Consider the following 15,283-nt stretch of genomic DNA (forward strand, 5'->3'; position numbering starts at 1 on the left):
CTGCCTTAATGATACAGGAAGTGCACTGCATTAAAACAAATAAGCTTCTACAAGAAAAAAAAAGAAAATAATGCCCTACATACCAAAGTCATGCAAAAGCAGCGGGTTCAAGGTGTAACTTCTCAAACTACCAACGAACGTGTGCGGAATTATAAAAAATCTTTTTTATACATTTTATATTACAAAAAGTTATCGGCAAAATAAGAATGAGTATAAAACATGAATACGTCAGATGCTCCCATTAGAATTATTTGTTGCACTTACCGTTTGAAATATTGTCACCTCTGGTGCACAACACTATCTGAATACTTTTCCGCTAATTTTCTTTTCTTAATTTAAAAGGGTGTGACCTAAATATCACTCGATGTAAAATACTAAATGTTCTGCCCACACGTCAAAAACACAGCAAACATGTCGTTTCAAAATGACAGTTCTTAGACAAGAGCGGTAGTGTAGGTATTTTAAAGTAGTTCTGTTAGCTACCACTAGATGGCCAAACTTTATTGACTTTATTGTCGCTTTCTTCTTTACCGACTTACACTAAAATTTTTTGAATTTTTTGAAAATGGATTCACAGGAAGAAAACGAAGTCATTGACGCTTATCTGACTCTAATTAATGAGTAAGAACAACATTAAAAATCGTTTACTAACTGAATTCTTTAGTTTTGAGCAAATCCAGATGTTTATTGAAGGAAGAAATCTGAACTGGTACTCAATACAACAACCGTTAATCAAATGTTATAACCAAATGGACACAATTATTACTTTGGAAACGAACCACTGCAATTTCTTGGCTCTTTGTCAACAGAAGTACCAACTCACTGTTCTAATCGAAATCTTACAAAAGATGGTAGCAATGCAATTTGAACCAACAGACCAAAGATTTCACATGAGAGACCTTCAGTGCACTGAGAGAACCCTTCAAGTACAAAATGTCATAACCGCAACTAATGAGATACCCAGAGTTAGTGGATTCCGTGAAGTTGTGGGCCTTCACGACATTAAAAAAGTCTTGAAAACATTGGTAATATTACCGCAAATGCAACCCCAGTTGTTTTATCATCGCAGAATTTGCAATAGTATTTTGTTATATGGGCCCCCGGGCACTGGTAAAACACGTCTTGCTCATGCCTTGGCAGCGGAAGCTGATGGGGACTTCCACTGCATTTCTGCCGGGGATATCCTTTCTCATTACGTCGGACAAACTGAAAAGTATCTGTTCGCGATGATAAAACCCAATAATTCGTTTTACTTTTCAGAACCATTAAGACTCTTTTTCAAAGCCTCAGAAGCAACTGTAGATTTACAATATTATTTATAGACGAAATTGACGCTTTCTGCAGAAAGCGGACGGAAAATGAACAGGAATACACCAGAAGGTACAGGCAAAACTTCTAACAGAATACAACATAGTCGATTTCACAGGATTAAAACCGAGCTAATGTGCCAGTTATCCAGTCTAGAAGAATGTAAAAACGTAATCATCATCGGAGCAACGAACTGCCCTTGGGAACTGGATCCTGCAATCATACGAAGACTTCAAAAGCGGATCTACGTGCCCTTACCCGACCAATTTGAACGTTTGGAGTTCTTCCGTTTTTTCACCAACAATGTTCTTTTCGAAGACGCTGTAAACGACTGGACCTTACTAGTGCAAAAAACAAATGGATACTCAGGTTCCGATTTGTCCGACGTAGTTCAGAATGCGATGACCATTCCGCTTAGTGAACTAGAAGACACGAAAATATGGAAATGCTGTCCGGATGGGTTTTACGAGCCAGTTTTAGCGGAACAGGACTTTTCGAATGTTATTTGTTCAGAATTACGAGACTTACCTTCCAATTCTGTTCGAGCCAGGAAAGTCCAATTGAATGATCTGCTTATTGCTTTAAACAATGTTAAATGCACCGTGGAGGGGAATGATATAAAGAAGTATGAAAGTTTCAACAGGATTTAGGTAAGATGTTAAACAAAGTTACGCTTGATTTGTATTTATTTAATATATTATCTTAAACTTTCGTTATAATTTATGTATATTGTATATACCTATGTAGTATGTACATAATTAAACTGAATAAATAAGCAGTTTGCCGATTGTTACTGGAAAATTTTGCTGTGATTTGAATATCCACGGCTGAATTCAACTATTTTTCTTTGATTTGCTTTATGATCAAATTATTACAACATTAAAAACAATTGTCAATTGTCGATTTCAGCCTAAATAGGTAAAGTAAGATACCCAAATATTTAGTAATTGTTCGAAACTTCAAAAGTTTTTCAACTATTCTAGAGAATGAAGAGTAATAATCAACTTATAGTTGTGAAATTTCACTCTGAGTATCTTAAATTTTCATCAAATGAAAAGGAATGCGCGATTTACACTTTTACACAGCCAAATTAAAAAAAAAGATAAAATAAAAAAAAATGTAAATAATCACAGTAAAATTTTTGGAGTATGTTTCATAAATTTTAGTATAAGGAATCTATATTACCCTATGGCTACACTTCATTTTCATGGCTTTGCGTAAATGTTTGTTCATATTCTTAAAATTTGTTACTTAGAAAATATTTGAATAACGTAGATCTTCATTCAACCTCTTCAAGTAACTATAAAAATAATACTTTGAGCTATACATTTACGACACCTTTTCTCTCTTAAATATACCGAATAGGCAGTACGTCAACTTATAGAATACACATGTTATTCTGTCAACAATGAGAATTATAATTCTACAGCTGTACCTTAATTGTAAACAGTTTTCTAACCATTTTAATTTCGTGAATACATGTACGGCATTTTTACACTTTGTGAAGCAATCAAAAGAAATAGTCACAATTGCGTCGAACGTTCTGAATTACATCTCACGATTCTAAACATGTTATAGTGAATTGTGTCTTATTAGTCGTCCAGTTGTTTTAAACAAAGTAACAACGTAATACGAGACTACAAACAACTACTTATAAAAATAAATAAATTATTTGTTTCTTAGGCTAATTATAAAGAAAGTTGTTATATAGCTCTTTGACGGCCTCTTCATTTGTCTCAATGACTTTACATAATAGACAAATCAAATGAGGACGAAAAAATCTCTATCATCGTTGGACTTACTAGTTACTGTACCGATGTAGTGCTAGTTTTCATATTCACAAAAATTAATAAATTCAGTCTGAACTGAGAGTGCACTATTTACAGGTGGTTTTTAAATATTTGATGACGATTCGTGTTTTTTTTTAATTATACTGCTTGTACCCTCGAACGTTATTTCGAGATTCCACTGTAATACTCAGCTTGAAAAACGATTTTCGAAAACGGAATAAAAAACACTCCAAATCTTAGTTTTCACCTATTAGAATACATCGAATTAATTTTCGAGCCATCATCAAAATGGTTAGAAGAGGAATCGCGTACTGAGACAGCCAACATTGACTTCCTTTGGTTTCAATAGTCTAATTTGCACACTGAAATATACACTCAAGTTCTTACACCGCTTCAATTACAAACTCAGGTTTAGAAACTACTTACACTATCCCTGTCTTGTAAGTCATTTAATTGTGGTAATTTAGGTTGTATAGGCGGTTCTAAATCTGGTGCACTTCCCCATTGCCCACGACACATTATTCTGTCATCATATAAAGAAAATCTCGCCGCAGATTCTTTAGCGGCTTTACCTCTTGTTCTTCTAACAGAAGGAGGAACATCTCCTGGAGTTTTAATTCTTTGAGACGGATCTTTAAGTCTTGACAGATCATTAATAGAAGAAAAAACTTCATTGAACTGTTCCAAGGAACGTTGACGAGACATACTGTTTTTTCGTTTCAATATTTGTTTAACACCACTTGAATTTACAGCGTTGTCTTGAGATTTAACAACATTGAGAGGTAAAGTAGAAGGCCGTTTGGTTTCTTCCGACAATAACGAAGTAGTCACTCCATTCTGGCCATAGCCATTAACTAATTTCGCGTTGAGTTTCACTTGCGTTGCCTTACTAGAACGGTCGTTACCATTAAATTTCTTGTTGGGGAATAGCTTCATGAAATTCCATTTAAATTTTTTCGGCGGTTCACTCGTGGTGTTAAATTGTTTAGGACTTCCATGAACCGCGTTCTGTAAGTATGGAATGGGCGTAGCTCGGTGGTTTATTTGATAGTTTAGGAAGTCATTTGAAATTAAATTCTGGAATTCTGAACTTGTACAATGTTTCGAGGATTTATCTATTAAAAGACTATCACTGGAACCAGAGAGTAAGTTTCGTTCCAAGCAAGGATTGCGACCTTGGTAAGGCTGAAGAGGAGTGACACATGCTACCAGTTGGTTCGAGTTCTTACAGTGTTCTTCACTTGGGGATAACAACGTCTCAACTGTGCCCACAGACACATCAATCTGATGATCATGTAGGTGGTTGTTATTTATTAATGGTGTCGGACTCGCGGGTGGATGCATAGAGTGCAAAACACGACCTTTTAACGATGGTAATTCTAATAGGCGTTCAACTACGCATAGAGACGTTAAGCGAGCCTCAGCATCCTGAAAAAAAAAAAGATGTTTGTTACTTTGGTTTAATCAAACAACTGATTAAGATAATAGCTAATTTATATTGCAAAACTTAAAAGCTGTCCCAAGTTCAAACTACGCTCACCTCTTGTTTATCACAAACAAAACATGTTGCTCGTGGAGCATCAAAGTGCATCGGCGAATTCTTAAAAAAATCAACAAATTACCTGATCCCAACAATCTTCAGCGGTTTCGCAAAGAAGCCGAGCAGCTGCAGTATCTTTCCAAGATGGGGGCCACAGCGGTCTTGCTTTGTGTCGGCTGACCAAAGTCTGCATTTGCTCCAATGTGGGATTTTCGCCAGCTTCTTTATAAAAAGGGGGTGCGTATGGGGGCGGCTCTGAATTCTGCATATCTGTGCATCTGATTCCCAGCTCCCAAAGAACCAATCCAAGCGCATAGACATCTATTTGTTTTAAAGCACTTTCACAGTCTCGTAAATTAACAGCGCCTTCTAACACTTCTGGAGCCATGTATCTAAGTGTTCCTAAAAACAACAAAGTGTGAAGTCGATAATTAAAACAGAGAAATCTGATTTCACTTACCAGCTTCACTAATAGATTTGTTTTCGGCGCGTCTGGGAACCACAGCAAGTCCCAAATCGCAAATACAACAAGTGAGGTCTGACCTGACCAAAATGTTTCGACTATTGATATCTCTGTGAGCAATGCACGGTTTTCCTAAATCCGAATGCAAATGAGCCAAGCCTCTGGCAACTCCTAAACTCATTTTGCTTAAAGTAACCAAGTCAAGAGTGTGATTCTTTAGATATTCTTGTAGGCATTCTTGTTCTAAACTTAGGAGGAGGAGGTAGTCCGTTACTCCTCCAGGAGCTACCATGTATTCACCTCCTCCGTAGCATTTTAATAAGGCTGAATTTTCACCTGAGACTTTATACATTTCGTGTTCGTTAAGAAAATAATTGCGGTGATGTGCCGCAAACATTTTCACAGCAATTTCTTGATCGTCTATAACTCCACGCCATACGCAACCGTATCTACCTTGTCCTATAAAACATTTGGATTAAAACACTGTAGATTTTAGAATTTCAAATTTACCAATAACATTCAACAGTTTTAGTTTGTCTAAGCTGTAATCTGTGGGAGGTGGCACTGAATGTTGATAACCCGTTTCTACATCACTCTTTTTTGGTTTCTTTTTCCAACAGTAAAATAATGTAGCTGAGAGAATTACTAAAAGAGTAATAAAAGAAATTATTGCCACTATGCAAATGTACGGTTGAACGGGAATCTTCTGAGCTATTTCAGCGCCAGAAGGAGAAATGTCTTCTGAAGGTACGTAAGCATCGGTAAAATTAAGATTGCACATGTTCTCTGAACAGCAACAGAATTTTGTATTGTTCATAGCTTTGGGTGGTTTGTTTTCGGCAAGGCACTGTGCCCTGTCGCATTCATTTGGTTTTCCAGAGGTATCCCAACATCCTAAAAACAAACGAAGCAATATATCAACAACACTGTTTTGCACATTTATGCTGTAAGATAATAAACTAACGCGTTTACTGCAATCCAGATAAATAGATCATTCAACTTTTTCTTTGTCATAAAATATAAACGTGTCTACTGAAGTCTTTGTTCTTGGTACAGAAACGCTAATCTTACAAAAAGATAATTTATGGACTTGAGTTACGGGAATCCAATCAATTTCAGGTGTTACATTAATAAAACGGTTCGATTTTTCATGCTACAATACCGCTTTTAATGTAATTAGTTTTCAACACCAATCACATTCTCATTGAACAAACAAGTGAATAAAAAAGTTACATTAACTCTTTCATAAAACATGTCGCTTTTTCAAGTGGCTTTTAAGACGCTACATGTGGTCCTTCAGTTTAATGTTATTTAATTAATAGGACAAAAAGTGCATCATAAAAAGATCCCTTTTTCGAACAACCACAACGGGTTCTATTTATTAGAGTAAAGAAGCGAACTGGGCTTCAGTGATTCGAAATTTTCAAGACTATACTGTGTATTTCGTAATGAATTTCCTCATACTTGTCTGATCACATTATGGCTTGTTTTTAGAGAAATATGTATACTAATTCTGCAATTAATTAATCAAAAAAAAAATTAAAACAGTTAAAATGATGTTTTGTCTTGGTAAATTTTGTACAACGTGTAAGATAACATTTTTTCAAATACAAAATTATATTATTGATGATAAAATACCGCAATCATTAATAACCGAACACCAAAGCCCCCATTTTGTCCACAACAAATATCCAAAAAAATCTAACAAATTATAGAGAGACCCGTTCTTTAACCTCAGTTAAATAGTAAATAAAATAGGATTATAAATAATAGTAAGGAAGTCATACTAATGTTTCACTGACTGTTCAATGTTATCAAAATCTGTTTACTGTCTGTATAAACAGTTGAGTGATCTACAGTTCACATGTGATTTTGTGGTAATAAAATACGGAAATTATCTTAAACAATTTAAGTAATTTTAGTTAAATAAACCGGCGATTTAACAATATTTGCGTGTCTTGTGCGTCTGCAACGCAATATGAGTTCTAATCCAAAAATCCAAATAGTCACATCATCCTTGCATTAATCAATGTAAACATTACAACTGTGTACTTTTTCAACCGCTTCTGTTAGATTTCAGGTGAACTTTTGAAGAACAACATATTTAAAAATCGTTTTAGTTGGAATAAATAAGACTGCTAACAGGTTTTTTTCGTTTTATAATGACAATAAATTACTTCTTTCTAAACGTAGTTTGTCATATAAATCAACCAACTTCGCCTTCGAGTGAATTAACAGCTGCATCCTTTGTAGATCCTAATACATATTTATGGAAGATATCTATATCTCATTGTCTGTTCTATTTTAGCATTAGAGTAGCTTAGTAGGATTCGTTTTTATGAAAACAAAGTTACAAAGTAACACGAAGTAAACACAACGGCTCGTATGAATAAAGTCGAAGTAAATGCTAATGCTTCAAGCATTCGCTGAAAGTGTAGGTAATACTACACCCGCGAAGAATATGCTTGACGATGAAGTATGTACTACCGGAACTTACTTTTCGTCTAGCATCTACTACGCTTTCCTTTAGTATTTACTTTTTGACGAAGTAGGAGTATCTACTACACTTACGGCCGATAAATGAAGCATTCTCTGAAGTTGGTAAGCAAGCAACTTCGAGGCAAATGCTACAACATTTTCTATGTATATAATATGTTAAAAAGATTATATGACTATCAGAATGTATTGGTCTTAACAAATGGAATCGAAATTTCAAATGCCATTTTTTTCTCAACTGTTTAGTTTTTACAAAAAAGCGTTTTGAAAATAGTTTTGGTACAGCATTCATTGCATTTGACATTCTTTGCGTCTTGATAATAAACAGACAGGTTAAAAAATCCAAAATTAGTGATCATCTTTGGTTTTTTAAACTTTCGGCTTTGCCAGATATCTGTAACAAGTTTTCAGTTCAAATTTCAATTATATGTTTCGGTTTTGTTACCAATAATATTAGGATTTTTTGTTTAATTTATGGGGCTGAAGCTGCATATACATATACTTTTTACATATTCCCTTAACACTGTCTACATACTACTTACTACTGCATACTACTTTACGCACCCTGAATAAGCGAATGTGTTTGCATTTCTTGTTAAAAAAGAATCTATAGTTCCTTTTATACTTTTTAAATGCGAAACGAAGAAAGGTTAAGAAAAATAAGAGAAAAAGAAGTGAGATTTAATTGTCTAATAACTTAAAATTATTATTGAAGCAGAATCCAATGTATGTATGTGGTATTCACAAAATTTTGCTATTTAGTATTTTTTTTACCGTTTATTTTCGATAATGTAGGTAGCCCTCTAACACACTCCAATATTCCGTTAATTTGTATTTAATGCTCAATCTCGTGAAACGTGAATTAACGATATTCTATTCTAATACATTTTTTATTGGTAATTTTAAAAAGTATATACTTCATGGAGAAGCAGATGCTTGATCCGATTAGCATCTTGCTTCAGTCGAAGTATGTGCTTGTAGTAGATTCTACAGGAACTAAGTATATACTTCGATTCGCCAAGTCTATGCTACATACTTGAAGCATTAGCATTTACTTCGACTTTATTCATATGAGCCAACATCTAAAAGGTCAACAAGATTGTAGTGTCCCACTTCAAATTCAAATTTCAAACTCTTCGCGCCACAACGACCACAGGAATTTTTGCGTTAAGAAGTTGGTGGACTTGGGAGTTCACCGCCGCCACAGCGGAAGAGGCGGGAGACGCCGGAGGCGAATTGATTCGGGGTACGACTTCGGAACTACCAAGGCGCTGTGTTATCGAGTGCGTTTCGCCAAATTTTTCCAAGTGTTAATTTTAATTCCTATTTTGTTTTAATTTTTCATTTTTTGTGTTTTGTTAATTTGTAGTTTGTCAAAATCTTGTAAATAATTTTCCTTTTTTTAAACCCATTGACTTTGGCGGGAGTGTAGTGACTCTTTTAGGGCTTCTTGTAGGAGCGTTTGTGTGTTGTCACCTTTTGGTATGTAATAATTTTTGTCATTTGTTGTTTTAAGAAGGAAGTCATTTCGGATTCATGTAAAGTAGTTATTTTCTGTACAATTCTAAAGTAACGCGTTTTTCCGATGACGTAAGCGTATGGATTCAACCAGTGTTCGCCCACCGTCCGATAAGCCACGTGCAGAAGCAGTTTAGATTCATGGAAACCCGATAGTTTTGGAAACTTGAATTTTGTTCGATTCAGTTCAAGGAATTTATACTGTTGAGTTCGAAGGATTAAAAATAGAATAGGATTTTAAAGAAATTGTGAAATACATCAAATTAACTGGGAATGTCTTTTTGAATCGCTCTGTGTCATTCGTGAGCAAAAACGAGTACATTTTACCTAAAGTCCACGACTTTCTCTTCCATTGAATTTTATTGAAACTGAAACTGAAAATTTATATGTTTATGTATTTTATGTATGTCCCTTGATTTCTTAGCTGCTCTGTACTTGTCCGAACCCAATTCTCCTTTCTAGATTTTCTTCGTCACAAAAGATTCAACATTACAAACAGCCTCTCGCGTTAATATTAGTAGTTTTTTTTTTGAGTGTGATCAATTCAAAATTAAACTTTGATTTTGACTTTCGAAAACCCTCCAGTGCTGGAAGCTTGTTACGTGGGACTCGCGGGGTAGTCAGGGTTCACCTAACTAGCGGGTCTTCCGCGGGTGAGATGTTGGTTACTCTTAATCTGGCCATAATTTGTTAGTACTCTCGATAAGACACCGCCTGTACTATGCTTGCGGAGTAGGAAAGATTGTTTTCGGGTCTTCCGAAAACATAATCTCGTCCTGTTTCTGTGTGTCGCCTTTGAAAATAATTATCTTTTATTAATGTTTATTGATAAATTGTGTGTACATATCTACTTGGTAAAATGTGTGTTGTTTTTCATTGTTATTTTGTTTTCAATAATTTTTGTAGTTTGATCACACTCACAACGGAGATAATGGGAGATTTTTGTAGTTCTTTTGATGTAATTCACTTTTCGTTAATTGGTTTATTGCATTTTTGTTTGTACCGAAACGTCTCTTTGTAAAGTGACTTCCTTTGACATTAAAAATTATTAAGAATTTTGTAACATGATCAGTTCGTCTGTTCAAATGCTTGTAATTCTTGAACACGTAGCTGTAAAATTTCAATCAAAACCATTCAAGCTTCTAAAGTCTGAATAAAACAAGTTAAACCACATTTGGTCTGGTGTATTTTTATTTCTTTGTGTTGGTACGCTCTTCCCAAAAGACGATGCACTGCTTTGTATCAACGAACATCCGCCTTCACAACACAACGTAGGTCCTAGCCGTTTCAGACGATCACGATTTTCGGCCATTTTATTTATTTTAAAGTTCGCGGTTCTCGAGTTTGGCGGTTCATTTGAATTTTGGCGGAATTGGGTTACAGATCATTACAAGATGATCAATATGAAGTTCTAATCTGAAATCTAAAAGAAGAATTCATCCAACTACAACAAACTACAGTAAAAACAGTCTCCAAAATAAGCACTTCTCATTTTTCGACAGAAACGATACTTTTGATGGTGTTAATAAAACATTGAACATTCTTCATAATGTTGATAACTTTACACTTATTTCTTAAAACTATAATTCCTTATTTGTGCAGGGTCACCACATTAATGATTCATAAAAAAAGTAATCTGTTTTTAGACATTTAAATCTATATAATGCAATTGCGTGCGCGATTATCAGAACATTAGCTATCTTTTTAGTGACACTTTTACGTCTGGAGATAAGTACTAGAAGTTAGAATTAAGTTGAAACCAATATTTCTATAAACGCTTCATTGAATTTATCAGAAAATGGGAATCAACCAAACGAAATATTGCAAATTTTGTTTGTTAGTCATCTACGTAATAAGTTACCATGCAAATGTATCTAATTGCTGGAATTTAGAACGTTCTTATAAGAAATTGTGAACTTTGAACCAATAATTTTGATATGATAGAAAATCACTCATTTGGCATGCTCATGTTTCTAGTTTTAATACTAAGAATGAGATCTATTAGTCTAGAACTAGAATAATGGTAATTTCAACAACGATAGAGCAAAGTGGACTTTGAAGGCTACTAATATTTACCTCTGCTAAATTCTGTTTCATTTTATCACAAAATAAGGTCACCCAGTTTTTGTTCGGAGGATGTTCAGATAAGAAAATAGTTAATGTAAAGATCTGAAACGCAAAAGTACTGAAAAATGGCTATAACTTCTATAATCCTTGTTTGACAAATATTATGAGTGAATGTTTAATTTGTTATGTTTCAAAGTTATTTAACAGCTCGTGGGCCCAAACACGTTATTCTAGAAATATAATTTGGCTCACATAAATCGAACACAACTAACTTTCAAGTGTGTAAAAATATGGTTTTGTTGAGACATAGGTCGGTCCGGTTTACATCTTTCCACAAAATGGCAAATAGAATAGTGTGAAAATTGTTCTCTCTTTAGCGTTTCCTAATTCTCAAATTCGTAAATTTTGTTTTCTCCAAGAAGTTTATGAAGTAAAACTGTCGGTTTCCAAACCTTTTTTTAGTCACATATCTGCTCTTTCTTTTTAAGCAATCATGTAAAATAAGTTTTGGTTATGGTTTCATTATTCTTCCACCAGCTCATAAAACTTGATGAAATGACGGTTTACTGTAATTTATGCTTAATTTCTAGCTCAAACCGCCAAATATTGACCCTGTGAAGCCAGTTGGTATTACTTAAAACCGAACTTGCATGGTTAATTTTAATATAAACAAGCAATTTGCATGTCTTTTTTTTTCAGGATGAATAAACATGTAAATTTGGCTGGGAACTCCCTAAGGAGTTTCTGAAAAGTTATTTTTTGTATCCCAAGAAACTAATTTATATTCCCGAGAGTACAGAAAATTGCTTAAAAAACGTGCGATTACTGTTTGTTGAATGAATTATAAAACCTGAATTGCAATAATACCGTAAGTTGTTCGAATCAAATTGGCGTCTAATAAGCAGGCATTACAATTTGTTAGCTCTATTTAATGTCATTTTTATTACATCATTTAATTAATTACAATTAATATAATAAATAATAATAAAGATTTTTGACTCTCTGCTGCAGGGTGGTCTTTGACCTTTCACCTTTGCATGAGACTACTATAAAACAACTGAATTTAAAGTCTTTGTAGACAATACAAACATTAAAAATAATCTGGTTTTGTAAAATCTTACCCTGCCCCATAATCGATTTATTCCCACTGATGGGGTCTTCATTCCAAACGGTATAACAGTAATGTTTATAACATTTTTCATCGGGAGATTCTGTTGAAGTTTCTTCACGACGGTCATCTTCATCTTCATTTACATGAGTTATAGTTCCAGAGTTCTTTGCACACACAATATAATCTTCAGAGTTATCTTTAATTGCACTAGAAGCTTGCATAAAAACAAATGCAAGGAGAATAAAGTTTTCTAACATCTTCATGTCTTCTGGTATTTTATTTTCATATTCTGTAAAAAGTAGAATATACATCAAACAATGGATGATTATTTACAAAACAAACATGTGAAGAATCAGAATTTTTTATGAAACTGTACAATAATAAATAAATCTGTTTTCTTTGTTGGAAAATAAAAAAAAATAATTTCGTCTATTCGGTAGGGGCGACGTATTGATCAAATAAGCAAGTACGTACTTAATTGTCTGGGATTTAGGATCGATTTTCGGGAGTAACTTCTTGGCAACACTTCGTATTATAGGAACGTAATGAGCATACAAAGACTATTACTGCTTCTAATTTAAATAAACTTACCAATTAAAGAAGAAAGAATTCACAAAAATGACAGCAAAGAGGCAGGCACGATTGATTTACACAGCCAAACTTAACCAACAATGTGACTTTCTTAAAGCAGCGCACAACACAAATAGGCTTTATCAGACGCAGACAATGATGTCTGAATTATGCTCTTATGGTATCGCTTAAATAACATTCTTTAATGTTCACTTTTTATCACAACAATCAGTCATGTCGCCGCTGTAGTCGCCGCCTTCCATTACGTCACGTGACTAAAAAATTGCTTGTCGCGGCGAAGAAAAAACTGCTCCATCCAACGTTGCCACTTGTGGGAACCTAGCTCCCTAACTTGGAGAATTGCCCCCACCACAAAGACAGTCACACACCATATCACAACACAACACATCATAAATGGTGCAAAAAGGTGTATTGCTGGTTGCATATAATTTTTAACCAAAAATTTATAAACGTCAAAATTTTAAATAAACCTAAAACAACTATTTTTAGTATTTTTCAAAATGACAAAAAAAAATTGGTACTATTCCGGCCAAAAGTCATGCATTCTAAACTAATGCTGTCATACTTTTTGATATGCTTAGTAGATAATCGTTCTGCTATTTGCCCTAAAAACAATCTCTCACAGAAAAAGAAGACTACTTTCTTTCATTTGCCAAGAGCAATAAAATATTGTTTGGCACTTTGTTTATAAAGTTCAACTCATTCCTATCAGTCCACTCCCTGTGTAAATTTTCGAAAATTTTTGGGTGTAAATCAAGCTTCAAGAAAAAAATTAAGGGAAAATTAAATATAGTGATTTCTGAGGTTAACATTTTGTCAAAGTTAAGTTAACTATTGTAGTGTCCCACTTCAAATTCAAATTTCAAACTTTTCGCGCCACAACGACCGCAGGGATTTTTGCGTTAAGAAGTTGGTGGACTTGGTAGTTCACCGCCGCCGCAGCGGAGGAGGCGGGCGACGCCGGAGGCAATCATTCTTGGTACGACTTCGGAACTACCAAGGTGCTGTGTTATCGAGTGTGTTTCGCCAAATTTTTCCAAGTGTTCATTTTAATTCCTATTTTGTTTTAATTTTTCATTTTGTGTTTTGCTAATTTGTAGTTTGTCAAAATCTTGTAAATAATTTTCTTTTTGTTTAAACCCATTGACTTTGACGGGAGTGTAGTGACTCTTTTAGAGCTTCTTGTAGAAGCGCTTGTGTGTTGTCAGCTTTTTGGTATGTAATAATTTTTGTAATTTGTTGTCTTAAGAAGGAAGTCACTCCGGATTCATGTAAAGTAGCTATTTTCTGCACAATTCTAAAGTAACGCGTTTTTTTTGATGACGTAAGCGTCTGGATTCAATCAGTATTCGCCCACCGTCCGATAAGACACGTGCAGAAGCAGTTTAGATTCGTGGAAACCCGATACTTTTGGGAACTTGAATTTTATTCGATTCTGTTCAAGGAATTTATTATACTGTTGAGTTCGAAGAATTAAAAATAGAATAGGATTTTAAAGAAATTGTGAAATACATCAAATTCACTGGGAATGTCTTTTTGAATCACTCTGTGTCATTCGTGAGCAAAAACGAGTACATTTTTCCTAAAGTCCACGACTTTCTCTTCCATTGTATTTTATTGAAACTGAAACCGAAAATTTATGTTTATGTATTTTATGTATGTCCCTTGTTTTCTTAGCTGCTCTGTACTTGTCCGAACCCAATTCTCCTTTCTAGATTTTCTTCGTCACAAAAGACTCAACATAACAAACAGCCTCTCGCGTTAATGTTAGTATGTTCTTTTTAGAGTGTGATCAATTCAAAATTAAACTTTGATTTTTGACTTTCGAAAACCCTCCAGTGCTGGAAGCTTGTTACGTGGGACTCGCGGGGTAGTCAGGGTTCACCTAACTAGCGGGTCTTCCGCGGGTGAGATGTTGGTTACTCTTAATCTGGCCATAATTTGTTAGTACTCTCGATAAGACACCGCCTGTACTATGCTTGCGGAATAGGAAAGATTGTCTTCGGGTCTTCCGAAAACATAATCTCGTCCTGTTTCTGTGTGTCGCCTTTGAAAATAATTATCTTTTATTAATGTTTATTGATAAATTGTTTGTATATGTTTACTTGGTAAATTGTGTGTTGTTTTTCATTGTTATTTTGTTTTAAATAATGTTTGTAGTTTGATCACACTCACAACAGGGCGTATGAGAGATTTTTGTAGTTCTTTTGATGTAATTCACTTTCCGTTAATTTGTTTATTGCATTTTTGTACCGAAATGTTTCTTTGTAAAGTGATTTTCCTTTGACATTAAAAATTATTAAGTATTTTGTAACGTGATCAAATCGTCTGTTCAAATGCTTGTATTTCTTGAAATGTTAAGAAAGAACAATTAGCTGTAAAATTTAAATCAAAACCAT

At 34.3% G+C, this 15,283-nt stretch overlaps 2 protein-coding genes across 2 annotated transcripts; one reads left to right on the forward strand and one right to left on the reverse strand.

The window, feature by feature from the left end:
• Window positions 1–362: 362 nt before the first annotated feature.
• Window positions 363–1,962, forward strand: LOC148181081 (uncharacterized). Its single transcript, XM_088044608.1, has 3 exons — window positions 363–1,213; window positions 1,261–1,380; window positions 1,427–1,962. The coding sequence occupies exons 1-3, from the start codon at window positions 618–620 to the stop codon at window positions 1,956–1,958; spliced, it is 1,248 nt and encodes a 415-aa protein (XP_087900734.1). The 5' UTR covers window positions 363–617; the 3' UTR covers window positions 1,959–1,962.
• Window positions 1,963–1,976: 14 nt separating this feature from the next.
• On the reverse strand, window positions 1,977–13,170 carry wit (kinase protein wishful thinking). The gene is made up of 6 exons (XM_088044563.1): window positions 12,885–13,170; window positions 12,304–12,582; window positions 5,612–5,995; window positions 5,099–5,560; window positions 4,721–5,040; window positions 1,977–4,526 (listed from the first exon to the last, which is right to left on the reverse strand). The coding sequence occupies exons 2-6, from the start codon at window positions 12,554–12,556 to the stop codon at window positions 3,510–3,512; spliced, it is 2,436 nt and encodes an 811-aa protein (XP_087900689.1). The 5' UTR covers window positions 12,557–12,582; window positions 12,885–13,170; the 3' UTR covers window positions 1,977–3,509.
• Between the last annotated feature and the right edge of the window lie 2,113 nt (window positions 13,171–15,283).

This window comes from Gnatocerus cornutus, chromosome 1, assembly GCF_029298725.1.
Source record: "Gnatocerus cornutus isolate USDA-ARS CGAHR chromosome 1, icGnaCorn1.1, whole genome shotgun sequence".
Lineage (NCBI taxonomy): Eukaryota > Metazoa > Arthropoda > Insecta > Coleoptera > Tenebrionidae > Gnatocerus > Gnatocerus cornutus.